Source organism: Sphaeramia orbicularis, chromosome 16 (genome assembly GCF_902148855.1).
Source record: "Sphaeramia orbicularis chromosome 16, fSphaOr1.1, whole genome shotgun sequence".
NCBI lineage: Eukaryota > Metazoa > Chordata > Actinopteri > Kurtiformes > Apogonidae > Sphaeramia > Sphaeramia orbicularis.
The window spans coordinates 54,886,530-54,912,713 of record NC_043972.1 but is presented as its reverse complement, the minus strand read 5'-3'; the positions used below and the strand labels follow the sequence as shown (position 1 = coordinate 54,912,713).

Below are 26,184 nucleotides of genomic sequence, written 5' to 3'. Positions count from 1 at the left end.
ACAAAGCTGATGGAATCAGTCCAACGTGGACAAACTGACTCAAACAGGAAACATGTGACTGTGGTCTGTCAGACTCAGTGGAGTCTAATGCTGCTGAAAAACCACACAGAAAGGCCTGACATGGTCAAAGCCTGAAACCACAGAAGAAGAAGGAGTCAGTAGTGAATGTGTGGCGGGCTCGTTCCACTCCTCTAGTGGCTCAGATGGATGAGGACCTGTTCCGGAGGTCAGAGGTCACAGGTTCCCATCCACTGTATCATTTGAAGGGCTTTTTCTTCTTCCACTGTTTTCATGTTCAGACCTGATGCAGCCTGTGTGTAGAACTGATTCACACTAAAACAGGAGTGAACAGGTGGAACCGCCTCATCAGTCTCCTTGGAGCTCAGTGGGTTCAGGATCAGGTCTGGAACTCAGAGGTCGTGGGATCTGATCTGGTCTTGGCTGTAATGAGCTGGTTGTTGGACAGAAGTGGTTCAGTGACTTTATCCTTCCCCATCATCATGTGAGTAAAGGAAGGTGTTTCCTCTCATCATGTTGGGACCTCCTTTAGACAGGACTCATGTAAAGCTGGTCCAGAAGATTCTAGATCAGCCGTCCAAATCCAGCTGCTGTTTCAGAGACTTCCAGACCTGGACACGGTCTAGTTCCAGGTCTTCAAATCATACAAAGAACTCAACTGTTTCCTGTCACTTGACTCAGTGGAATGAACCTACTCCCATCTCTGAATGTTCATTATTTACTCATCCATGGAATTCTCCCATATTTAATTATTGGGTTTGGTTTTCCATGGAACCACCTACAGTCCACAGTATTTACCATAATCACCCTTTAACACCATCCACACATTATTTGTTCAATTACTTCTTAATGTGACCCTTTCCAGTTTTCAGTCCAGGTGATGTTATATTTCTGGTGGAAAAACGTGTCAATAAAGAGCACAAAAGACAAGGCTGGTCTCATGTGAGTTTATTCACCCTTTGGAAGGAGGAGCCTCTGGAACGAAAGCACAAGACTAAGGTGGAGGAGTAAAAGGGTGAGGAGGAGCAAAGGCAGTGAGTCTTCTATACACAAGATAACGGCATGGCACACAATGACAGGATTCTGACAGAAAAGAGAGAAGGTTAAATCAGCAAGTGGTGACAAGTGATCAAAACATCATGAAGACACAATGAGATCAGTAAGGAGACGTCCAGAGTTCCTTTGTATGAAGACGGGGAAAAACTATAAGATATAAGATGGAGGGGGGGCTCTGGTCGTGTGAGTCAGTGTGGCTGAAAATGTGTCATTTTAGACTGGGGTCAGTGATCGATCATGTGTATAATTTTCATCTTATCAACCACAGAAAGAGCAAAGAAGCATTTGATGTTTTAGTAGATAAGGATGGCGGACATGAAAGTTAAAGTGAAGCTCCAAATCAAGTCATTTTCTGTAGATTCAGAGAAATGACGACATTAAACAAAACAGAACCACTTTTCATGGTTCACCTTATGGCCTATCAGGAGGAAATGACATCATGTGGAGCAGGTCATGTGATTTGGATTTTTTTTTTTTCCCAAGAATTTATTTTTTATTTACGGAAGCGTATTGCATTCACACAAAAAAATAATTTTGGCTCTGTTTTTCTGAATTAATGAGATAATTATCTCATAATTATGTGAAAAAATAAGTTTTTTAAAAAAATCGGCGCTGTTTTTCTGAATTAATGAGATACTGTTTTCTGAAAAAAATAATAAATTTGGCTCTGTTTTTCTGAGTTTAATGAGATACTGTTTTCTGAATAAAAAAAAAAAAAATTCACGCTCCCTCTTGGAGGAGCGTGAATTTTTTTCCGTTCTCATAACCGGTTCCGATTACGGATCATGGAACTAGTTTCGTTTACAGAACTCAGAACCAAGCTGTGCTCCGACCTCCCAGCCCAGCTTCGTGCACGGATCAAGCCCTTCAAGCACACCGGCGCTCGGAGCCTGTAGCCCGGCTTCCTGACAGGGCACGACCGCGGTGATGGGAGTTGGCATTAATGAAGTCAAATAAAATGACATTTGCCAGCATTAAAGAAAATATAAACAGCAGAAGAGTGTAAATGTGTATTAATTTATTTGTCAGACCTGATAGAAAGCATTACTCAGAACTAGATCCGTGGAGGGGCGTCTTGGTGTCCCGGTCCACCCCCCCCCCCCCCGGATAGCTTTCCACCTGGACCAGATTATGGGAGATTCCAGGTGAACAGATGTGGTGAAACTGGCTTTGTATTATTTCCAGGATTGAACATTTTAACATGTGTTTAAAAACCCGCCCACACTGACATGAATAAAGTACAGATGTAAATTCAGACAGGTGAGTGACTGTGTTAGTATCTGTTCCATTAATGTTCACACAAATCCATTCTCTCTGACATAATAAAACTATCCTCCACCTTCAGGTAATTCCACTTCACCTTTTACAGTTTTTTACACTTTCTGTCTAATCAGCTGCTGGATCCAACCAGAGCCATTAGATTCTGAACATTCTACACTGTTACAACTGGAAATCCAACTGTTTTAATAAAATCATGTTTCAGTAGGAAAACAGTTCAACGGCACCACCTGCTGACCAATCACTGCTGCTGCTGCATTTACTGCCCTCTCTAATGTCAGGAACAACAGGACTGTGTGTTTTCTAACCTTGAACTGACAGACTTTGTGTCGTGGATCAGTCACATCTGAACTCCAGCTGGTCCTGGATCAGATCTGGAGGAGCTCTGATCTGATTGGTTCATTCCCTCCATCAGCCGTAGACGTCTGTCACAATAAAACACTGAAACACTCGTCAAATACTCATTCAACCTTTAATGACGCCCAGTCAGTGTCCATGAGGCGTTCAGGAGCCCTTTAAAGTAATGTAACATTAGACGTGGGAAACTTTCTAACATTTACAGCAGAACTGACCAAGTTTAAAGAAGAAGAAGAAACAGTGGTTTTCTGCTGCTCAGACGTGAATGATTCAGTTTATGTGAACAAAGTGAATTAAATTGGATTTTTTAAATGGATTTTACATTATTATTTATCAACATATTTACTGACAGAGAGTACAGAGTCAAGAATTAGCCACATATTTTAAAGGACCCTGAACACATCATATCAAGTCCAGATGACGGTTTTGAAATAAATTTGAACAAGTTTTGGACATTTTTGATGTTCATAGTAAAGCCTTACTGTTTGACCACTGGGGGTTGTTAATAACTAATAAAGTAAATGGTTCAAACTCATTGAAATACTTGTCCATGGTCATTATTGTATCAAACAGCAGTTTCAGAATAAATGGTTCAAAATGTCCGTCCACAGGCGTTCTAAGGTGTTCTAATATTTATTCCATAGGCCATTGCTGTACTCCGGTGGCAGTAATAAGTCTCTATTGATTGTTGATGTTTGAGTATTTAGGGTTAAATGTCATGACAGTCTGACAGATGGAATTATGGGATGTTTGCAGAGCTTTAAACATGTGTCTTTGTGATGGGTTGTCTGCACCTTTAACCTCTTCAACAATGTGTCGCCTCAACTTTAAACTGTTTCTGTAAAATGAAGCAGTTCTACCAAACTGAATATTACAGTGTAGACAGGAATTGAACCCACAGCCTATGTGTGCCAGACCTGATCCTGGACCCACTGATGAAGCGGTTCCACCTGTTCACAGCTGTTTCAGTGTGATTCAGTTCTACACACAGGCTGCATCAGGTCTGAACATGAAAACAGTGGCAGGAGAAAAAGCCCTTCAGATCAACCAGTGTGGATGTGACCCTGTGACCTCTGACCTCTGGAGCAGGTCCTCATCCATCTGAGCCACTAGAGGAGTGGAATGAGTCCTCCACACATCACTGCTGCCTCCTTCTTCTTCTGTGGTGTCAGACTTTGACCATGTCAGGCCTTTCTGTGTGGTTTTCCAGCAGCGTTTGACTGAGTCTCTGACAAACACAAACACACGTTGGAGTCTGTTTGTCTCTGTGGACGTTGGACTGATTCCTGGTCTGAGTCCATCAGTGCTGATGATGGTCCAGCAGTCAAAGATGTGGATTTTAAACAAGGATACCAGGGTTTGATTCCCAGAGAAAGCATCTGCAGGTCAGTGTCTGTCCAAACAAAAACTAAATAAACTTGCATTTGTCGATATTCCCATCTATGTCCACTTGCAAATTTCTGATTTTCCTCTGAGGATCAACAGGACTTGGACCAGGTCAGTACCAGTCCTGTGGGGTTCAACTATCTACTAAACTAGCTAGTTCAAAAGGTGAAGTGTTTTTATTAACCCTTTAAACCATGTAACTCAGCTTCATTTACAGCCTGTGATGTTTTAGCTCAGATTTGGTCTCATTATCAAACCATGTTCACATCCAGGGAAACGTACAACTCTACTGGTCCAGTTCTCAGAGGAACATCTGAAGGTGTTTCCTGGTGTTCACCTTTGACCTGAGCAAACGTCTGTCATTGTGTTGGTAAAATGGAACTAGATGAGGAAGGGGCTTAAAACATTAGACCATGTGATCTTCACATCTACTTATGACATGAAAATAATTGTAAAACCATTGATAGATTTTCCATTTGGTATTTCAGGGTTTTCCAATCATTGACCCCAGTGGTCGTCATCGCCCCCCAGTGGTTGAGTGTTAAGGCCATGTGCATGAAATGCTTAAAACACATTCAAATACATCTGGACAGTAATTTTAAAAATCCTAGAACATTTTTTACACACATTTTGAATATTATCAAAAATAACATTTTTTGATTCACATACTATAGCCTACACCAAAAATGACTCATTCAGAAGACACCCCCCCCCCCCCCCCCAAAAAAAAAAATAAATAAAAATTGTTGATCTATTTTGTCAATTTGGATTCATTATTGTAATTAATTAATTATTCTAAAGATGAGTGGTTTAATCAGGTGTCATCTGAAGAAAATGAATTAATCAATTTATTATTTAAACAACCTGTTTTTTGATCAAATTAAATCAATTATTTAATCTCATAAAGTTTAGAAAAAGAAAGAAAAACGTGGTCATACATAATTTTGAGTAAACAGATATATTTTTTTAAATTCATTTAATCAATTTAGAGCCTAAAATGACTAATTTGGAGGAAATATTTTTTTTTATCATTTATATAAAATATTTTTTTCCACTATATGATAAAATGTGATTCATCATCTCTATATTAGCTGAAGCTGGATCCTTATTGAGTCAATAAGGGTTAAAAATTATGTTAAAAAAAATAAATAAATACATTTTTTTTAAAAAGCCTGTAAAGTAAAATAACTTATTTTCATGAATGCTTTGTCCAAAATCCAAATGTTATTTAAAACGTTCAGTCTTTGACAAAAATAAGTTTGTTGTTGCTGTTTCTCTATTAATTATGTCAAATTAGAATCCACAAGAAAGAAAGGAGATTTGAGAAGGAAGTTTGACATTGATATTTTATCAGTAAATTAAAGTGAAAATGAAGCCTTTTCTGTGTTAATAGTGCAGAATTAGAGCTTAAATAATAATGGATTGGATTTATATAGCGCCTTTCTAGACACCCAAAGCGCTTCACATTATTGACCCATTATTCATTCGCGCTCACATTCTCCCTCTGGTGGTGGTAAACTACATCTGTAGCCACAGCTGCCCTGGGGCAGACTGACAGAAGCGTGGCTGCCATTTTGCGCCTATGGCCCCTCCGACCACCACCAAACATTCATACACCAGTGTGGGTGGCACTGGAGGCAAGGAGGGTGAAGTGTCTTGCCCAAGGACACAACGGACTGACTAGGACAGAGCGGGATTCGAACCGCCAACCCTTCGGTTATTGGACGATCCGCTCTACCAACTGAGCCATGGCCGCCCCATACTCCTAATTCTTCTATTTTAATTGAAGAATTAGGAGTAAAAATGTCAGTTATTGCATGAATTCTATTATACAGTATATAATAAAGATTAGCTCTTGTTGCCTTTTAAAGCATCTAAAATGTGGGTTTTTTGGTGAAAAACCTCAGCTGATATACGATTTTTGCAACATCTACACAACCACACAACTATACAACACAACTACACACCACACAGAGACACTGAGGATCCAGTCTTGAGTTCAAATCCTCCAAACAGTGGTTCAGTGAATGTGGTTTTGAAGGTGTAGATGTGGATCAGTTTGTCAGAGGAGACTCTGTAGAAGGACACAGATCCAGCAGGACAGTCCACATACACTGATACTGTACCGGAGGAGGACTGAGGGAGGGGTGTGAATTTGTTATTATGATAGACACTGTTTTCACCTCCATAACACTCCAGACTCCAGGACTGATCATTTCCTCCAAACACAGTCTGTACTGTCTCCTTTCCTTCTGATTCCTCTGTAAGTCACTGCTATATGAACTGCTCCACTCCACTGGACCTCCCAGTAACAGCGACCAGTCAGACCAGTTGAACACATCAGCTGATGATAGAACTCAAATCTGTCCTGATGATCAGGATATGACAGAAGCTCCTCCACTAGTTCCACCTTCTTGTTGTTTTCAGACAGTTTGAGTTTTTCGTTCGCTGTGTTTGGATCCAGGGTGAGTTCACAGAAATCTGATGGACAGAAAAAAAACACAAAACAGCTGCAGTTATTGATCAGTGATCAGCTTGATTTGACTTTAGGGGAAAGACTAGAGAATGACTTGTTGTTTGTAATTGTGTCCCTGGTTCACACACTGTTACTGTGACACAAATGACCATATGTTGGATTGGTGATGTGTGTGTTTTATAGCTGTAAGCTAGCTGCTAGCTGTGCAGTCACAAGGAAAGACGCCGCAATGTGTGAATATAAAACCACAGTTACACAACCTCACCTGGTACCACATTACAAACACTAATACTCAACAAATGAAATAAAAACTGAAGACATTATTGAGTCAAATTAATCATCAATCAATAAAATGAACGACAATGAACAAAAAACAAAATGAAATATAAAATTAACAAAACTAATAAAAGAAAATATTAAATCAATCAGCAAAATGAGCAAAAAATGAAACCAACTCAACAAAATAATCAGAAAAATGAAGAAAATAATTAAAGAAAATTAATAAATGTTGATTTTGTTGAATATCTAAAGGATGTCCTTCGTAACTTTGCTGTTCTCACTCTATTTAATTTAGTTTTTTGTTGATTTTGGTTCAGCTTGTATTATATTAAACACAAGTACTGATAGTTGTACAAGTCCTAGTAGTTCATTCTAAGACCAAACAAAGAAGTCATGAAGTTATGAAAATCTTCCACATGAACATGTGACTAAATAAATGCTGATCATGTGATCACAAAATTGTAACACATGTTGATAGTCCTCACTTGCTGAAACAGTCACTTTTTCTTCAGTTTTCTCTGTTTTTGCATAATACCTTTAAGTTTACTCTGAGCTTTAATGAACATCTACATGATCAGTAAATTAAATATAGGGTAAAGGAAGTGATTTACACTGAAAAATTCAAAACACAGAGGTTTTTATTATAATAAATGGTGATAAATCACATAAGAAACATTAAAAAGAGAGAAAAAAATCATTTAGAAGCTGCTATAAAAGTACCACTGGGTCTTAATGGGTTAAAATGTGCTGAAGTAATTAAATTCTGCTAAACTGATATAAAATTGCATAAAAAGAAAACACATCCAAGTCTTCTTCTCATCCAGTACCTAAATCTGGCCCTTTTGGTGTACAAGAGTCATAAAACTTATGTAAAATCCTCCGACTCTTTCATCAGTGCCAACACTTTGACATTTCTGGTTTTGTTTCAGAAACTGCTGGATCGATTCTCGTAATATCTGTGTTCGCCTCAAACATCTTGAGTGAATCTTATTTGAAATAACCACAAACCTCCACAAATATTCCCATCAGCCTGCTCAATATTAAATGATATAACTATAAATACTACAATATAAACTTTATTATTATCATGTAATGTTAGATGGTTTGGCTTGGGTTAACACTTCCTCTACATGATTTCTTAACTGCGGACCTAAATATCATCATAAATATGTCCTATAATGAAAAGAAACTAAATATTCAATGTTTCACTGTAAAGGTAGGTGTAAAACCAGATGTAAAATGAAGGTATTTGTAGTTATTAACATTCACTGTCATGCTTTTATACATAATTTAACATCTGTTTTTAAGAATTTGTCTTGGACTTACACTGCAAAAATCCAAATCTTACCAAGTGTATTATTCTCATTTACTAGTCAAAATATCTCATCACACTTAAAATAAGACAGAATCACCTACAGAGGAACTTGTAAGGGAGATAAAAGAACTTATTTTTAGACAATAGATCTAAAAAATCTTACTTCAAGAAATCTTACCGAGATAATTTTCACTTGTTCCATTGGCAGACTTTTTTGGTGAATTGAACAAAAAAAAAAAAAAACTTGAATTAAGCAAAAAATCTGCCAGGGGAACAAGTGAAAATTATCTTACTAAGATTTCTTGAAATAAGATTTTCCAGATCTATTTTCTAAAACCAAGTTCTTATATCTCACTGAAAAGTTACTCTTGATATCTCATCTCGTGTGATGAAATATTTGGACCAGAAATGAGAAAAATACACCTGGTAAGATTTAGATTTTTGCAGGATATTAACACACAAAAGCTTCTACACATTACATCTTTATTTCCACTTCTATAGAAACTGAACATCAAAAGGAACTTATCACATATTCTATGTGATGCCATTTCACACCATTTTATTAAATATGAAAACAAATTCTTTCTTGTTCTTAAAAAAATATTGAATTAACAAACAAAATACAACAAACAACAAAACAGTGGATGAGTATCCAGAGGATAATGTAAAATATGACAAAGGGTAGTTCTACAAAGTTCACATTTAGCAACAAGCAACATTATTAATCCACAGCAAGTCAAAGATCTCAATCCCACTGAACATCTGTGAGATATTCTTGGTAGATCCGTGTATGCTCAGCGTCCAGCACCTGGCAACCGCCAGATGCTCATCCAGGCCCTTCAGGAAGAGTGGGACAACATCCCCCAAGATAGGATCAGGAGGTGAATCCAGAGTATGTGCAGAAGGTGCACAGCCTGTGTTAGGGCTCAGGGAGGACACACCCAGTATTGAGGACATTGATCTGGACCATTTGGTCAATCTTTGACTTGCTGTGGATTAATAATGTTGCTTGTTGCTAAATGTGAACTTTGTCATTGGTGGTTATTCGTTTTCATGTGCCCTTTTGGAAGTTTGAGCCCTTGCCCCTTTATAGCTCTCTGCACGGCCCTGATAGAGAACGAATTAAATACCACAAAGATGAGACAGAAAGAAGAGAAAACTGACCTGTGGAAGGCTGATGGAAGAGTCTAACTGTTGGTGTGTCTCAGGTGAACTGTGTCCTGGAATGAAACAGAACCTCACCTGGTCCCACAGGTTCCCCCAGCACCAGTGGGAGGAGCTTAGTTTGACTGTCTGTCAGTTATTCCCTGATGTTAATCTCAGTCTGAGTAGGCGTTCTGGAACGTCAGCAGACGTAGATGCATACCAAACAGAGAGTTGAGATACTGTTTCTCTCTCACCTTGTTTAATGTCATGCATTTAAAAAGAGGTTAAAAAAATAGAATTACAATAAATAAACAGTATAAACAATAAACTATAACAGGATGTACAGTGTCCATGTCAGTGTGTTTCCAGTAGCAGCAGTAGTGCAGTCCAGTCCTGGTTCTGAGGTGAGAAGGTGCATCATGGAACCAAACAGCAGCAGATATGACAGTAAAGACATGTTTAAAGTGCAGAAGACAGTCAGCAGCTGATGGACAAAACCACAGGATCTAAGTCTACTGAGTCTGATGTGGAAACAACAGTTGAGGGAGAGTGTTTGTGTAAATGTGGGGGTGGGTTACAGTCTGGGGGCAGAGGGGGGAGGAAGTGGACATGGTTCAGTGTCCTGATGGATGAAGGTGTTCTGCAGTCTGGTGGATCAGGCCCGGAGACTCTGGCACCTTTTCCCTGAAGGCAGGATGCTGAAGAGGGAGTGGGAGGAGTCTGTGGGTGGGGCGGGTTTGAAATATGTCTGTGAGGGAGGGAGGAGGGACACCCATGATGTTACTGTCTGTGTTCACTATGTGTTGTAGTGTCTTTGGGCTGGAGGCGGAGCAGCCTCTGTACCACACACGATGGGGGAGGGGCTTGTGCTCTCCTCTGTTTGTGGAGGAAGTAGAGTGGGTTTTTTTTTTTTCCCCCCCCACTTAAGTTTTTATTCAAATTTTATAAACACATAGTCACTAAAAACAAAAAACAATCCTTCCTTGGGTTGTAACAGTGCATTCACATTATTCAGTCCTTCCATTCTGGGTTCTGTAATCAGTCCATTTATTCCATTTTTTGTCCATTTGTGCTTCTTGTAGTTGCAGTTTGTCAGTTATTTTTTCCATTGTATACATTCCTTCAATAATTGTGATCTATTGGTCCCTTGTTGGTGGTTCTGTCCTTCCCCAGTTCCTTGTAATAACTTTTTTACAAGCCACTAAAAGTATATGAAGCAAGTATTTGTGGTTTCCCACTACACTTTCATCAGACAAGCTCCACAAAAACAGTCCATCACAGCACACTGGAATCTCATCCCCCATTATTTGTTGTAACACTCCACACGCCATCTCCCAAAACACACTTATTTTATCACATTTCCAAAAGATGTGTGTGATCTACATCAAATTCTCCACATTCCCTCCAACATTTCTGCTGTCTGTTTAACTCAGGGGTGCCCAACCCTGGTCCTCGAGGGCTACTATCCTGCATGTTTTAGATGTATCCCTCTCCCAGCACACTTGACGGTCATTATCAGGCTTCTGCAGAGCCTGATGATAGGCCTATCATTTGAATCAGGTGGGTTGGAAGAGGGATACATCTAAAACATGCAGGATAGTAGCCCTCGAGGACTGCTTACTTTTCATCTTAGGTGAAATAAAGAATCGGCCAGTTGATTAATCCGTCGGGCTCTATCGAGAACACATGGACACCTGTGTTCGAGAAGAGGTGCTTTCTCACAGACGTTATCTCTTCCTGTACTCCCAGACATTCCAGCCTGGTACAGACTTTTTTTTATTAGTTTCATATAAGAGACAATGACAGACTGTAATCTTTGTACACTCCTGCAGACAGCTTTCACCTCTGTATGATCGGTACCTTGGAGCTCCAATTAAAATACACAGAAAGACACTGATCATCTAATGACCATTTTTTATTCTGAGGACTAATGAGCAGAGTATTTTTTTCCACAACAGTTATTATATCAAATCAAAAAACAAATTGGGGGAAAAGTTATGTTTTCAGCAAAAATCACTCATTAAACATAAAATCAAATGTGTTCATCCACTGTCATTTATTCAACTCCATGGGTTTTACTGGTGTACCAGTATTTTAGAAGATGACGGTATTTCCACGGTAACTACGGAGTCTCTGAACGTCCAAATGGGTCATATCTGATGACCGTGAAAAGACAACAAACTGCATTTTACACCAATTATTGACATGTATTGATAGGATTAGTGGATCAATAAGGGTTTAACATTTTAGATCAGTAGATGGTTTTGGTCGATGGTGTGTGTTTGGGTCTTCATGGATTAATAAAGTATTTATCCAATCTAATATAATGTCTAATTTGGATGATTTAAAATGGTAATAATTAGGCTGATCATTATGGTCTTATTCAGCGCAGATTATGGGGAGTCCTTTGAGGAAACCCAAGAGGATGTCCCAGCCTGCACTTCCTAAACCACCTCCTCACCTGCACCTAAATTGTCAACAAAGGAAGGTCCTCCAGTTGTCTGATGATCCTGCACTGTGGCCAAACCTGACTGATGACAGCACTAGGTGTCCACTTGTAAAAAACGGACCAGTTCAAATCACAGACTTTGATTTTCCTCAAAATTCACAAATGCCCCCATGGAGATTCACAAGCAGGTAATAATTGAATTAGAACTGTAATATCTACCCCAAATGACACACACAACAGAATGTCAATTTTAAAGGAATGTATGTTGAAACAAGGAAAGATCCTTCATGTAACAATATCACAGAAAGGTGAGTAAATTAAAGTGAATACTGCATTAAAAGACTACAGTACCTATACCATTAATTCACAGTTGGATTCACAAAACACAGGTTTTTTAAGTACCTTTGTTGAACCACAATTGGATTTTTTTTTTACCAAAAAGAAAACTCTGAGATCTCAGGTATGAAAAAGGAAAAGTTCAAATGACTAGAAAAAAAATAAAGAAAGAAAAAGCAAGAAAAAATTAAATTTAATGAATCCACTCAGAATGTCCTACCGCCCTCTTCCACAGTGAATGTCTGAGGTGAATATGGCAATGGGGGAGAATATGGAGATGGAGGTGTGGAATGGCTCCTTTTCCAAAGATGAGTAGCAACCAGGATGAAGATGCAGATGGATGACAGCAGAAGATGGTAGAAGAACTGAGGACTGAGGACCCAATCAAAGGACTCCAAACAAAAAAAACAGCCTACACAGCCATGCAAATAATTATTCATTTAGTCCATAAAAACAGTCCATTTTGATATATTTAAATAAAATTACTACTTTACAGTGTCCATTTTACTCCTTTTTAACATGAATTCTTAATAAACATCCTACTCAATACACAGACCGTGAATTCACATAAACACTTCAAAATAAACTATGTTCCCTTAGCATACAGCTCATCCTGTAACCTAATTACATTAATTTTACTGTTTATGACAGTGAAAAACACCACTTTAGGAATTTAACAAACTCACATAAGCTTAGCTACATGAAATGTCTGCTGGCCTAACACCAGTTTAACACCACATTAACTTGCACCAAGCAGCTATCAAACATTACACACACAGTAATTAATCATTTAACAATAACACAAGATTCATAAAGCACATAAACACAGGCTTCAGACACTAATGAATTATCCCAACCTGGTTCAAGTTTATCCTGACTGGTTTTAGTGAGAGTACAAGGCTAACTTTAAAGCTATACCTACTGATGTGGCATTTGTCACAGCACTTAGTAAAAATTTCAACATGAACAACCTGCCTCCCTCCAAAGCCCCGCCCACTTCCCCCTGCCTGAGCTCTGATGCTCCCCTCCTCTCACCTGATGCGTGCGGTGGAAGTGGAGGTGGAGGTCCGGTCCGCTTTGGCGTATCTGTGGACCCCTCCCTCAGTAATCAGACACAACATCATCCACCTGCTGCGGCCCCTGTTTCATCAGTAGACCCTGTATTTAAAGGTCTGGTCTGTGCGGCACTGGGTCAGTGTCTTCACTGCACCTCATCAGCTGGGAGATGAGGTGCCCAGGTGATGGGCGCACGCACTGTGAACGCACAGCCTCCGCAAATTTTCCATGGACATTTGAGGTTTTATAGTCCATACATTTATCATCCTCCATAATCCTACATTGTGACACCAAATACATGTACCTGTATGAGTCATAAAAGCTGAGCTTTGTGCAGACCTGTCTGTTCGGTCCAGTACACCAGACTCCTGGACTTTTATTTCCATCCTTCATTCATCTGACTCCTCTTTGTTCCCCTTGGTTGTTATTTCTGTTAATAAATCCATCTTTTCCCTTCCACACATGCATTTGAGTCCTATCCATTCACATCCTTAGACAGTAGACTGTGGTCAGTGACAGGAGGAGCAGCGCCAGTGAAGCATCAGATTCAGAGGTACACATATGGGATGTGGGGGCAGCGTTAATGGATGATTGACAGGAGGCTCAGCCAGGTTCGGCCAATTATTTCATTTGGACTGAATCAAATGATTGGTCAGAATTTTAGTTTCAATACCTGGTGAATTTCTTTTACATTTGTTTGACACACACTTATTAGGAGCATTTTAAGATGACAAAAGGAAAGTGTAAAAATGCCACAACATAAGGTATAGCTCTAAGGTTTTTAAACCACGTGTAACAAACACTTTTCAAGCGATTTAGCATGCTAATTAGCATAATGCTCATTACTCACTGGGAAATCAATTGTTTACAGCTCTAAACAGTTCTACACCGTCCTAACTCGAAGTTGCAGCTACTCGCCCGTCTCTTCTACATCCGTGTCCAACTTATCTGTCAGTTTCCTGACTTCTGACTTAGTTTTGTCAGTTCAATTCTATTTTCTCCTCTTCAGCATCTACACATAACATACTCCGGTCGCACGGGGTGCACAGAGATCAGTACGGAGGTAAGATGCCCACTCCTATCAGTTTTTGCACACCGAAACAGCGCATCACAACTGCCACCTGAATTAAAGGGACAGTAACACATATACAGTTAGTGATTTCACTGAAGTTTAGGAGATGTTTTTACTTCTTCCTTGTCATAAAAAAACTGTTACAAATTTAAATTAAAAAAAAAAAAAAAAAACATTTAGAAAACAAACACATAATACACAGCAACATTTTCAGAGCAGATTAGAAACTAGAAGCACTCGGAGAGCGCAGACCTCCGCCAAGGCTGATCAGTGGCCCCCCCCCGTGGGCCCCCCCACCCCCGATCACCACCAAAATGTAATCATTTCTTCCTTATCCCATTTCCAACAAACCCTGAAAATTTCATCCAAATCTGTCCATAACTTTTTGAGTTATGTTGCACACTAACGGACAGACAAACAAACAGACAGACAAACAAACAAACAAACAGACAAACAAACAAACAAACAAACCCTGGCAAAAACATAACCTCCTTGGCGGAGGTAATAACCTGGGGTTTAACTAACCCTGGTTACTATAACTATGAAAAATGGAGAAAAAAATCAAGAGGTCGTGCCTGCGTCTCTGCCTCCTGGAGAGCAGGAGTCAGCTGAATGCCAGCATTATTTGAATTTCAACATTATTTGAATTTCAGCATGATTTGAATTTCAGGATTATTTGAATTTAAGCATTATTTGAATTTCTGAGTCTATGCTTTAATAAGACTTAAAGAACACTCAGTGATGCACATGATAACACATAAAATCAGGACAAAGTCATTTTTCACTGATATAAATATGACAATAACAGAACCTGTACTGAAAACATACCTACTGATAATAGAAAGAGTTTATGAAGCTACATTTTTAGGTGTCATCATAGATAGTAAACTGTGTTGGAAACCTCATATTGAGTCTATTCAAAGTAAAGTGTCCAAATCTATAGACATACTGTATAAAACAAGGGACTGACTGAACAAAAACAGCCTGTACATGATCTATTGTTCTTTGGTTCTGTCCTACTGAACATATTGTGCAGAAATATGGAGAAATGCAGGAAAAACTACCACAGATACATGAGTAAAATAAAAAAAAACAGAACTATTAGAATAATTAATAAAGTAGAATATTTGGAAGCAACTAATAATTGATTCAACTTAAAACCTTCAAATTGCAGGATACTGTGTGTGTGTGTATATATATATATATATATATATATATATATACACACATATATATATATGAACACTGTATATGATTTATAAAGTAAAAAATATTGTTCCAAATAGCATTCAAGATGTCTTTAAATTAAGACAGAGTAATTAGAATTGAAGAGGTTTTTATATTTGAGAATGGACTAAAGTGAGGAGAAATGTGAAGTCTAGATGGATTTGGGTTGTGGGTGTGAAATTATGGGATGGATTTGATGATGAATTTCAGTTGTTCACTTCTCTGACAAAGTTTAAAAAATGCCTTTAGTATAAAATCATTCAGGAATATGAAGTTGAGATGGTAGATGTGTTTTTGTTGTTGTTGATTCTTTGGTTATAATGAGAATGCTCAATGCTGAACATATTTAATTTAATGTCAGCAGTGAATCAGGGGAAAAGGAGAGGCACTAAAATAAGCTTTTGCTTCTAACCTATTCCTTTTTCGTTTATGTTTATTATTATTATTGTACTATGTGCAATGATTAATGTACAAACCAAAATAAACAATTCATTCATTCATTCAATAACTGGAAAAAGTAAAACATTAAGAAGTAACTGAACAAATGAGTGGATGCCGTTAAAGAGTGATTATGGTAAATACTTTTGTCTCATGTTTCAGGTCCACTTTAGAATTAGAATAAAACAAGATGATTAAGTAGAACATTGAACAACAGAACATGACCAAATGTTTGTTCCAGTTCCATTGATGTCCTGAACTTTCTGATTCATCCAGTGGTTCTTCTTTACCACAGTCATCAGCAGTTCAACACATTTTCAATCAAATCAAACACATTCTGCAGGTCAGGGTTAGACGAGAGGAAAAATGTTGAATCCAGTTTGATGTTCAGGTAAACACTGGACCAGACCAATACCAGACTGGACCTTGGTGGTTGTACACTTTGTGCTAAACAGACTTCATCCTTCAATGGAATGTGATCTCCTTCATGTTGTCGGCCTCAGTTTGGGACTAAACCACTACCAGCTCATCAGTCATTCTGTATCAGTTATATTATGTTCATCATGTTGTTTCTAACTGATGTAAATCCAACTGTGTGAACCCCAACCAGCAACAGAATCACAACAACAAGTTACTGATTAAAGTCCACAGAGTCAATGAGAAGTAGTATCACCATAGATACCAGGTCCTTGTTGACCTCCACTAGTTGAACTTTTCACCTCGTAGCAGGTTGAGGTTCAGTAACATCACTGTTTTGTGAAGGTGGTGCATTAGAACACACTTCTGTACTCTGAGGACAACAAAACACAGCCTTCAGTCTGATGATTGTCTTCACATCTGGATTCTGTGAAGTCTGATCTGGAAGTTTTTAAGTCTGATGTTCTTGTCAGAAGTGGGTGCTGCTGGTTCACACGCGCTGTGTTTCTTCTTGTCATCTGACGCTGAGGGACATTTTGGTCCAGATGTTGATGATTCACATCTGCGCTGATGATAGCAGAGGGCAGAGGATGACGAGAATCTTTCATCACATTGGAAACATTCAAACTATTTACTGGAAAGAGTCAGTGTCATAACACACCTAGAATCCAATCTCTTACTTTTTGTACAACTGTTTAGTTTTTGTACTTTGAGAAAATGTTTGACATGTTCACGTTTAGTACATTTTGAACCTGTGATAAAAGATCTGTAACAGAATCTGCACTGGTAGGGTCTCTCTCCAGTGTGGGCCCGTTGGTGGATTTTTAGGTGATTACCTTTGGTGAAAAACTTCCCACACTGGTCACAGATATATATGGTCTTTCTCCAGTGTGGATGCATTGGTGGAGTTTTAGTTCACTTGCTGTGGTGAAAGCATTTCCACACTAGTCACACACAAATGGTCTTTCTCCAGTGTGGATGCGTTGGTGGATTTTTAGGTCACTTGCTGTGGTGAAAGCCTTTCCACACTGGTCACACTCATATGGTTTTTCTCCAGTGTGGATACGTTGGTGGAGTTTAAGCACACACATTTGAGTGAAATTCTTTCCACACTGGTCACACTCATACGGTCTTTCTCCTGTGTGGCTGCGTTGGTGGATTTTTAGGTGACTTGTTGTGGTGAAAGCATTTCCACAGTGGTCACAGTTAAATGGTCTTTTTCCAGTGTGGATGCGTTGGTGACATATAAGCCCAGTCATCTGGGTGAAATTCTTTCCGCATTGGCCACAGGCATATGGTCTTTCTCCAGTGTGGATGCGTTGGTGACATATAAGCCCAGCAATTCGGATGAAATTCTTTCCACATTTATCACAGGCATATGGTTTTTCTCCAGTGTGGATGCGTTGGTGGATTTTCAAGTAACTTGCTGTGGTGAAAGCATTTCCACACTGGTCACACTCATATGGTCTTTCTCCAGTGTGGATGCGTTGGTGGATTTTAAGGTCACTTGCTGTGGTGAAAGCATTTCCACACTGGTCACACTCATATCGTCTTTCTCCAGTGTGGATGCGTTGGTGTCTTTTAAGGTCACTTGCTGTGGTGAAAGCATTTCCACACTGGTTACACTCATATGGTTTGTCTCCAGTGTGGATGCGTTGGTGGATTTTTAGGTGACCTGCTGTGGTGAAAGTACTTCCACACTGGTCACACTCATATGGCCTTTCTCCAGTGTGGGTGCGTTGGTGGGTTTTTAGGTTACCTGCTTGGGTGAAAGCATTTCCACACTGGTCACACGCATATGGTCTTTCTCCAGTGTGGGTGCGTTGGTGGAGTTTTAGGGAACCTGCTCTGGTGAAAGCATTTCCACACTGGTCACACGCATATGGTCTTTCTCCAGTGTGGGTGCGTTGGTGGAGTTTTAGGGAACCTGCTGTGATGAAAGCATTTCCACACTGGTCACATTCATATGGGCTTTCTCCAGTGTGGATGCGTTGGTGGGTTTTTAGGTAGCTTGCTGTGGTGAAAGTCTTTCCACACTGGTCACAGGTGGGTCTTCCATCCATGTTTGCTGGAATCAGGTGATCTTTGTCCAGACACAACTTTTAGGTTTCACTTTAAATCCACCTTTGGCTTCTCTCTACATCAAAACACAAGGAAACAGAAGAGGTGGTCACTGAAATGCAATGGAATGGAACACAACAAACACATCCCTTTCAAACCAGATTAAGCAGACAGACAAAATTAACTAGTTAGATAATTAATAGGACATTTTCAAACATTTAAAAACTCAATCCTCTTATTCTACATGTGAAAACTGATGCAGGTTCAACAATGTACAAATGAGTTATGACAAGTACTTGTTTCATGACAAAACCTCAGAATTCGTTGCACTACCATGATCATATGATGTCATGTAAGGTCACCAACTTGGATGTATTGAAACCAATTTGACCATATCTTAGGTGGATGCATTCAACCTGCACATCAAAATGCCAAAACATCGACCCGCATTTAGATAGATCTTCCACCCACAGAATAGAGAGAAGTAATTTGAGTGTCTTTCTCAATACATTCATCAATAATACTAATTTATTTATTTTTATTTTACCTTTATTTAACCAGGAAAACCTCACTAAGATTAAAAATCTCTTTTTCAAGAGTGTCCTGGCCAAGATGGGCAGCAGTACATTAAATAGTTAGACACAGACTTTCATACATAAAACGAATACATAAAAAACACATAGTCAAGTCAAACCTTCTAAAGTCAACTTTGCAAAAAGTGCCCATGAGATGAAGACAAAGTGCGTCAGGCAAAACGTCTGCAGCCAGATGTCCCCCTCTCTAAGTCATACAACATCCTCTTAAAAGGGTCCAATGACATTTGGAGAATCACTAATCCGACTGGCAGAGAGTGCTCCTTTTACTCAGCAACGCATAACTCATACAGCAGGATAGATTACTGTCTCATAGAAGCCAAATTAATGCCATATGCTGTAGATGTGACATACCATAATATTCTGATCTCAGATCACAGCCCTTTAACGTGCACTGTGAATATTCAAAACATGGTGAAGCCATGGACGAACCCTAGGCTGAATCCTCTGTTACTAACTGAAAAAGGGTTCTGTGATTATTTAGAAGCTCAAATCTCCCTCTATTTTGATACTAATGATAATTCAGAAACCACCCCTTCTATTCTCTGGGAGACATTCAAAGCACCAGATTACTTGAACTAGACAACCAAATCAACCTTCTGGACAAAGAGAATGCCCAAACTCCTTCCAATGAACTACATAAAAAAATATGTCTTAAAATATGAATAAAACAAAATACTTTCAGCAAGGGTTAGTAAGGCGTTCTTATTTCCCAAAGAGAATTTTTTTAAATTTAATGACAAGCCACAGACTTTTAGTCCCACAAGTCAGAAAACAGTAAAGTGATCGCACAATACATAAAATTAAATCTGATAAAGGTGAGATTCTGATGAAACCCATGGACAATTATGATGGATTTCTCCAATTTGACAAAAATTTGTACACTTCCAAAAACAATACAGACTATACAGCTATGCAGGATTTCTTGGATAAATGCAATCTCTCCCAGTTAGATGAAAATGAATCAGCTCAGCTGAACTTAGAAATTTCTATTAAAAAAGTTTCAAAAAAGCCATCACTTCACTTGAAAGCAATAAAGCCCCAGGTCCTGATGGCCTTCCAGGTGAGCTGTATGAAAAATTCACAAAATTCTCTGCCCATATCTACATAAAGTGTTCACTCTAGCCCACTCTGATGGTGTCCTTCCTCCCACCCTAACAGAAGCGCTCGTTACAGTGATACACAAAAAGGGTAAAGACCCTGAAGACATGGGTTCTTTTCGTCCTATCTCTCTGCTTAATCAGGATGGGAAATTATTTTCTAAAATTTTGGCTAATTTAACCTCTTATGGTACTTAAAGGCAGCCCAGCTTAGATCGACTTTCTTCTGGTTCTCTGAACATTCCAATTTACCTTGGGTTCAGATAGAGAGAGAAAATGCAAGAGGACTTACTCTAGATAGGTATCTTAATTCAGATTCTTTAAAGAAACTTAAGAAGGACACAGTTAACCCATTTCTAAAAAACACAATTAGAGTTTGGTATGAAACACAAGACATATTTGGAGAACAACCTGGGATTTCACAATTTACCCCCATTTGGGGCAATGTATTATTTAAACCAGGTAAATCTGATCCTGGATTCAGGCAATGGGCGCAGTTGGGATTGCAAAGGATTTCAGACCTTTATAAAGATAATATTCTAATGTCCTTTGAAACTCTTAAAACAAAATTTGGAATCCCTCAAACCCATTTATTCAAATATTTTCAGATTCATAGTTTTATTTGCTCTAAGATGCAGTCATATCAATGTCCTCTAAGTATTTTAGAGGAAATGGCAACATCAGACCCCTATAGTAAGGGGAAGATTTCAATGATACATAAAAAATTGATAAAAATGACTGAAGAGTCCTCAAATTATAGAAAACTAGCATGAATAGAAGACATCCAAAGCTTGTTCCCAGGTGCAAACAATATCCATTAATAGCAGATTTAAATTATTCAGTCATTCATTCATTATCTGAATCCACTTTATCCTCACTAGGGTCATATGGGGGTCACTTGGAGCCTATCCCAGCTACTTATGGGTGAAGGTGGGGTACACCCCGGACATTTCGCCAGTTCATCGCTGGGCTGAACATATAGAGACAAACAATCACTCTCACATTACATTCACCCCTATGGGCAATTTAGATTAACCAATTAACCTATCAGTGCATGTCTTTGGATGGTGGGAGGAAGCCGGAGTACCTGGAGAGAACCCACACAGACACAGGGAGAACATGCAAACTCCACACAGAAAGGTCCCACCCCCCGTCAACTGGTGTTTGAATCAAACCCAGGACCTTCTTGCTGTGAGGCACATTCACTGTACCACTGTGTCACCCAGTTTAAATCAATTCAGTATAACTGGCTGATGAGAACCTATATAACTCCTGAAAAACTTCACAAATTCAACCCCAATATCCCAGACACCTGTATAAAATGTGGAACCGAGAGAGGTACTTTGTATCACTGCATCTGGAAATGTGAACACATGCAAGAATTTTGGAGAAGATTAATTAACACAGTTTCTAATATTATAGACAAAGAAATCCCAATGTGCCCAGAGATCTGTTTTCTAGGTCTTATTCCAGAAACTTTAGCCCTTAGAACTCATGAAAGTAGGCTGGTGAACCTCTGTCTAATACATGCAAAGCGTCTTATAGCTAGACTTTGGAAAAGTGTTGATTGTCCATTGTTGAATTCATGGATTGCTGAACTCTCATCCTGCAGAGCTACTGAAAGGCTCACATACTCAATTAAATGGAAAACTCATATCTTCCACAAGATATGGAATTCATTTCTAAAATTTTTAGAATGAAGGCTTGATATTTTATCATCATAATGTACAAAGTGAGACCATACCCTTTTTCTTTTTTTTGTTAAATGATTGATTATATATCAGATATACAAAAATGGATGTAGAGAAGTATTCAAGTCACTATTACTTATACTGTCTGTCACTTATTATTTTGTTATGTTATTTACTTTCACAGCTGTTTAAAAATTCAGAGGTGGTCTTGGGGGGATTTGTGTTTAGGGTAGACCCACACAATACTGTCAATTCATGTCAGAAAATATATGTAATTTGTCAAAACCTTAATAAAGATATGTGTTAAAAACATTGGCTCACAGACTGAGCCCCCTTTTAGGTAAATTAGTGCAACTGGACCAGACTGGTTTTATACCAGACAGGAGTGATTCGGACCTTTTCCACCGCAGGAACTTTGAGCATTACCCTGAACTTTCAAAACCCCAGTGCGTTTGCACCGAAAATTACCCGGGTAAATAACTTTTCCCCGGCCCCAAACTTTCCCCAAAGAAGTTCCTGGTAGAGAGGTAGTACTTTTCAGATTACCAGGAACTTTAAGGGGCGGGGCTGTGTGCTGCAGAACACTGAGTGGTGGACTAGACTCACAGCATTTCCGCATTCCATTCACCCACGCAATTTAATTAATTCATTTCATTTCCACAAGCTTTGTATTTTGATAATTCGGAAAATGGACCAAAAGAGAAGCTGCAACAAATGGATGGACGACGAGGAAATTCAGACGGACTTTGAATCGCCGACACAAAATGAGTGAGTAAAAGCTGTCGGAGCCAAATATAAAACACAAGCCTAAAGAAATACGAGAAAAGAAGAAGAAACTAATGCAGGATTAAAAGAAACTAAAGAACCACAACAGTCGCGGTAGATCCAACTGCCGAACAAACCAATGGTCTGTATATCACAGAAATATTCACTGTTTAGTTGGTTCCATGCTGTAACAGTAGTCAGCGGCACATCAGCTGTTGAGTCAAAAGTCCAGTTAACCAAATGCTAATGCTAACTGGTCAACAGTCTGACACTAAACCTAAATCAGAGAACTGGATGTATTTGTGTTGTCGCCGTGAGCGGAACACTGATTTATTCTGTATGTTTTGTGATTTCCACCTGAAATGGACCAGACGAACTCGCCTCTTAATCTGAACCTGTGGCTCGTTTGTGCACTGGTCCATCACCTTCTGCTGTTTACAAAGGCCCTGGTCAGACATTTGACATGTCACATCACACTGGTAGGAATCTGTCATCATGTGTTCTGTTATTCATTTATGCATTTTTATTAATTTTCATGTTAGAAAGAGAAAGAGGGAGCGGGACCATGGAGTTCCAGACTTGCTGTCCTGGACCAGCTGGTCCAGAAGCCCAAACCTTTCACACGTTTATTTTCCTTTTCATCTCAAGGCACCTTGTTTTTTTGCACCTTTTGTTTTGTTTCAATTTTTAGTAAAAACAAAAAATTTTATCCTAATACTGTCTGTTCATTGACAAGGCATCAAAATATGAGTATAAGTACTTTTTTAAGTAATATGCAGTTGAATTAAATGCAGGTATTTGAGTAAATGTGTCTGACTTTAGGGTTGAACCTGGACTATATCTATAAAACAATAGAAATGAAACAGAACCATCCATCACACTTAAAGTTAGATGTGATTTAGTTTAAAGAATGAGAAGTTGAAAATACACGTGATTTTCGGAGCGCGCGCGCGGGGGGGGGGTTGCGGTCCATCCTCGTCAGAGCACGCGGTAGCGGTCCATGATTTTCGCCAGTGGCGTCGGGGGGGGGGGGATTAGCAGTAGCTCCGTGATTGTGTGTGTGGTGTGATAGCGTCATTGTCCGAGCAGGAGTGCAAGTCAAACTAACTCGCTTTACTGTTGGTCTGACTCTCCATGTCTCACACACACACACACACACACACACACACACACACACACACACACACACAGACAGGAGCAGCGAGTGACAGAATCTCCGCGCAGCAAAAAAAGTTAATATATCGGCTACATATTGGCCGATGTTGATTAATTGGTGAAATGCTATAATCAGCCCGATTAATCAGCTGGCCGATTAATCGGTCGGGCTCTAGTTCAGAGTAATGCTCAAAGTTCCTGCGATGGAGAAGGACCTAATTACAACAAATATCAGAAGTACAATGGGGGTGGGGGGGTTCCCCAAAGAGCCAGAACTAAACATTACATTACAACTCTATCTACCAATAGTCTGCATCATCTCATATCACATCATCTCAACAATAAAAGTAAAAACACAACAGCAGCATTACTGATACGAATTCTGCAAAATAACATAATACAAGACACCAGTTCAAAGAAGCAAAGCAACTGACTCAAACAGCAACAGATACTCAATGTTAAAAGGACAAAAAAATATTTGATATAACCTCACATACAAACAACACATGACTCACTAAGGAGCAAGAACATAGTGAAGTTTGTTTTACATTACTCCATAACAACTCCATCTACTAATAGTCTGCACATGTACTGAGCAACAGGAGGAAAAATCCCTCCTCATCTCCTGCTCCATACACGACAAATTCAGCCAGACGACCTAGACAGCAGCTATCTGTGAGACATGAACGCACTAAACTCTTCTCTCATCTCTGCTAGAACCCTCTTCAAAACTAAAAACACAAAAAAACACTTATACGGTGTATACATCAGGAATACATATTTTTATAAACCAACAGTCAACCTGGACTATGTCTAAATTAAAACCAAATGAAAGTTGCAAAAGTTCCCTCTGTATAAATCTAGGATTAACCACCATTTCACAAACTCCAGACCTGTTTCAGTACGACCTCAATTCTCACAAATTCTAGAAAAACTATTCAGTAAACGGTTGGACAAATTTATAGATAAACATAAAGCAGAGCAGAGGAACTTCACTGGCATTAATAGACTCAACAGAGGAAATCAGCAATTCAATAAATCCAAACCATCCCACAGTTGGAGTATTCACTGACCTCAGAAAAGCTTTTCAGTCCTAAAGATCCAATCTGTGACCCAGCAGCTCCAGAAGGTCTGTATGATGGCTCTGCATTTCCAGGATTTCATCCACTGAGGCAGGAAATCTACAAGTGGAACAAACAAACAGCAGACATGACTTTAACATCCTCCACTAGGGTTTGTCAACGGGGGTGGGACCGCCCCCCAGGGGGCGTTCTGGATGAGAAAGCTGAGAGGGGGGTGCTCAGGCACAAACGGGGGCGTTAGTCACTGTTATTCATCACAATGTAGAAGTATCTATATCAGAACAAACTCTGTTCTATTGAACAGGAAATAAGATTAAACTGTGTATTTTGGGCGGAATTAGAAATATCAGCGCTGCTGGGGCTCTCGTGTTCCTACTACCGCCATGTTATCTCCATAGCAACGGCCTTGAACAAACGCCTATGCAGCGCATAGAAAACAACCGGAGCATGTTCAAGCAGCGCGAGGACTGAAAAGGAAATCCATCCAAACTCACGTGACCGTCTCCGCTTCACTGCACGCGACGTAGGAGCTCCGGTACCGACTAACTATAGCGGAGAGCACCGAGATATCCAGGAGGAAATAGACTTGGGTAGATTTGAGCTCAAACTGCTCCTAAGTATCAAAAGATGAGAATCTGTGTCCAAACCCACCGACTAAAATCGAGTAGAATGAAGTTGGATGAACCCGCTTCACGGCTTGTCTCTGGCTCTAACAGCAAAAACAAAGGAGGAATAAACGGGACTGGCACTTCCTGGAATGACAACAGCTCCATTCTGATTGGTTGGTCAGCGCTCTGATTCGTCCATGTAAAGCATAGCGTATCAATGGTACCGGCTTGATGATTGGTCAGAGAATTGTCTCTGCGTCATTGCGTCATCAATGCGTGCTCCGCCATTTTAAAAACCAGATGTGATTTTTTTTTAATGCTGAATAAACCATTTATTGTTAAAATTTCTGAAATATTGTTGGTGTTTGATGTGCTCTGGACATGAAGAATACTGTGTGACCTCAAATCACCACCTTTTACATCATGAAAAACTCATACAATCAAATTAAACACAATGAACACTAGGGATGTAACGATTTTTGGTATAACAATAAACCGCGGTAAAATTCCGACAGTTAGTATTACCGTTTAAATTGTAATTATCATAATAACCATGTTTCATTACCATGCTTTGAAAACTCACAGTACCGCTCATATCCTAGAGAAGCAGCAGCATTCCAGGGACGCATGCAAGTTTGCAATGTCTGGCCTCTGAAAACATGGCTGGAGGAACCTTTTTTTCCCCCCAACTTTATTAATCAAAATCTGGTTAAACATTTCCACCGTTTTCATACAAAAATTCTTATTTTCTCCAGACTGAGCAACATTTTCAAACTTAAGAGAACAGTATTAATAAAGAACATCATAAAATAAAAAAAAGTAA

At 39.2% G+C, this 26,184-nt stretch overlaps 5 protein-coding genes across 5 annotated transcripts in view; 2 read left to right on the top strand and 3 right to left on the bottom strand.

The window, feature by feature from the left end:
• LOC115436302 (zinc finger protein 239-like) overlaps nt 1-25,482 on the bottom strand; it is a 131,343-nt gene extending 105,861 nt beyond the window's left edge. The window contains exons 1-3 of the mRNA XM_030159138.1: nt 25,439-25,482; nt 25,277-25,360; nt 18,431-18,443 (exon numbers count right to left, since the gene is read on the bottom strand). The gene's annotated coding sequence lies outside the window, so the exon portion shown is untranslated. The remainder of the gene's footprint in view (nt 1-18,430; nt 18,444-25,276; nt 25,361-25,438) is intronic.
• Nucleotides 1-26,184, top strand: part of LOC115435234 (NACHT, LRR and PYD domains-containing protein 5-like) — a 753,056-nt gene that overhangs the window by 153,497 nt on the left and 573,375 nt on the right.
• LOC115436241 (NLR family CARD domain-containing protein 3-like) overlaps nt 1-26,184 on the bottom strand; it is a 1,147,354-nt gene that overhangs the window by 785,020 nt on the left and 336,150 nt on the right. The gene's annotated exons all lie outside the window — the stretch shown is intronic.
• LOC115436299 (zinc finger protein 239-like) overlaps nt 1-26,184 on the top strand; it is a 210,295-nt gene that overhangs the window by 118,604 nt on the left and 65,507 nt on the right. The window lies entirely within an intron of this gene.
• Nucleotides 17,251-23,652, bottom strand: LOC115435236 (zinc finger protein 2 homolog). The gene is made up of 2 exons (XM_030157516.1): nt 23,625-23,652; nt 17,251-18,320 (listed from the first exon to the last, which is right to left on the bottom strand). The coding sequence occupies exons 1-2, from the start codon at nt 23,650-23,652 to the stop codon at nt 17,251-17,253; spliced, it is 1,098 nt and encodes a 365-aa protein (XP_030013376.1).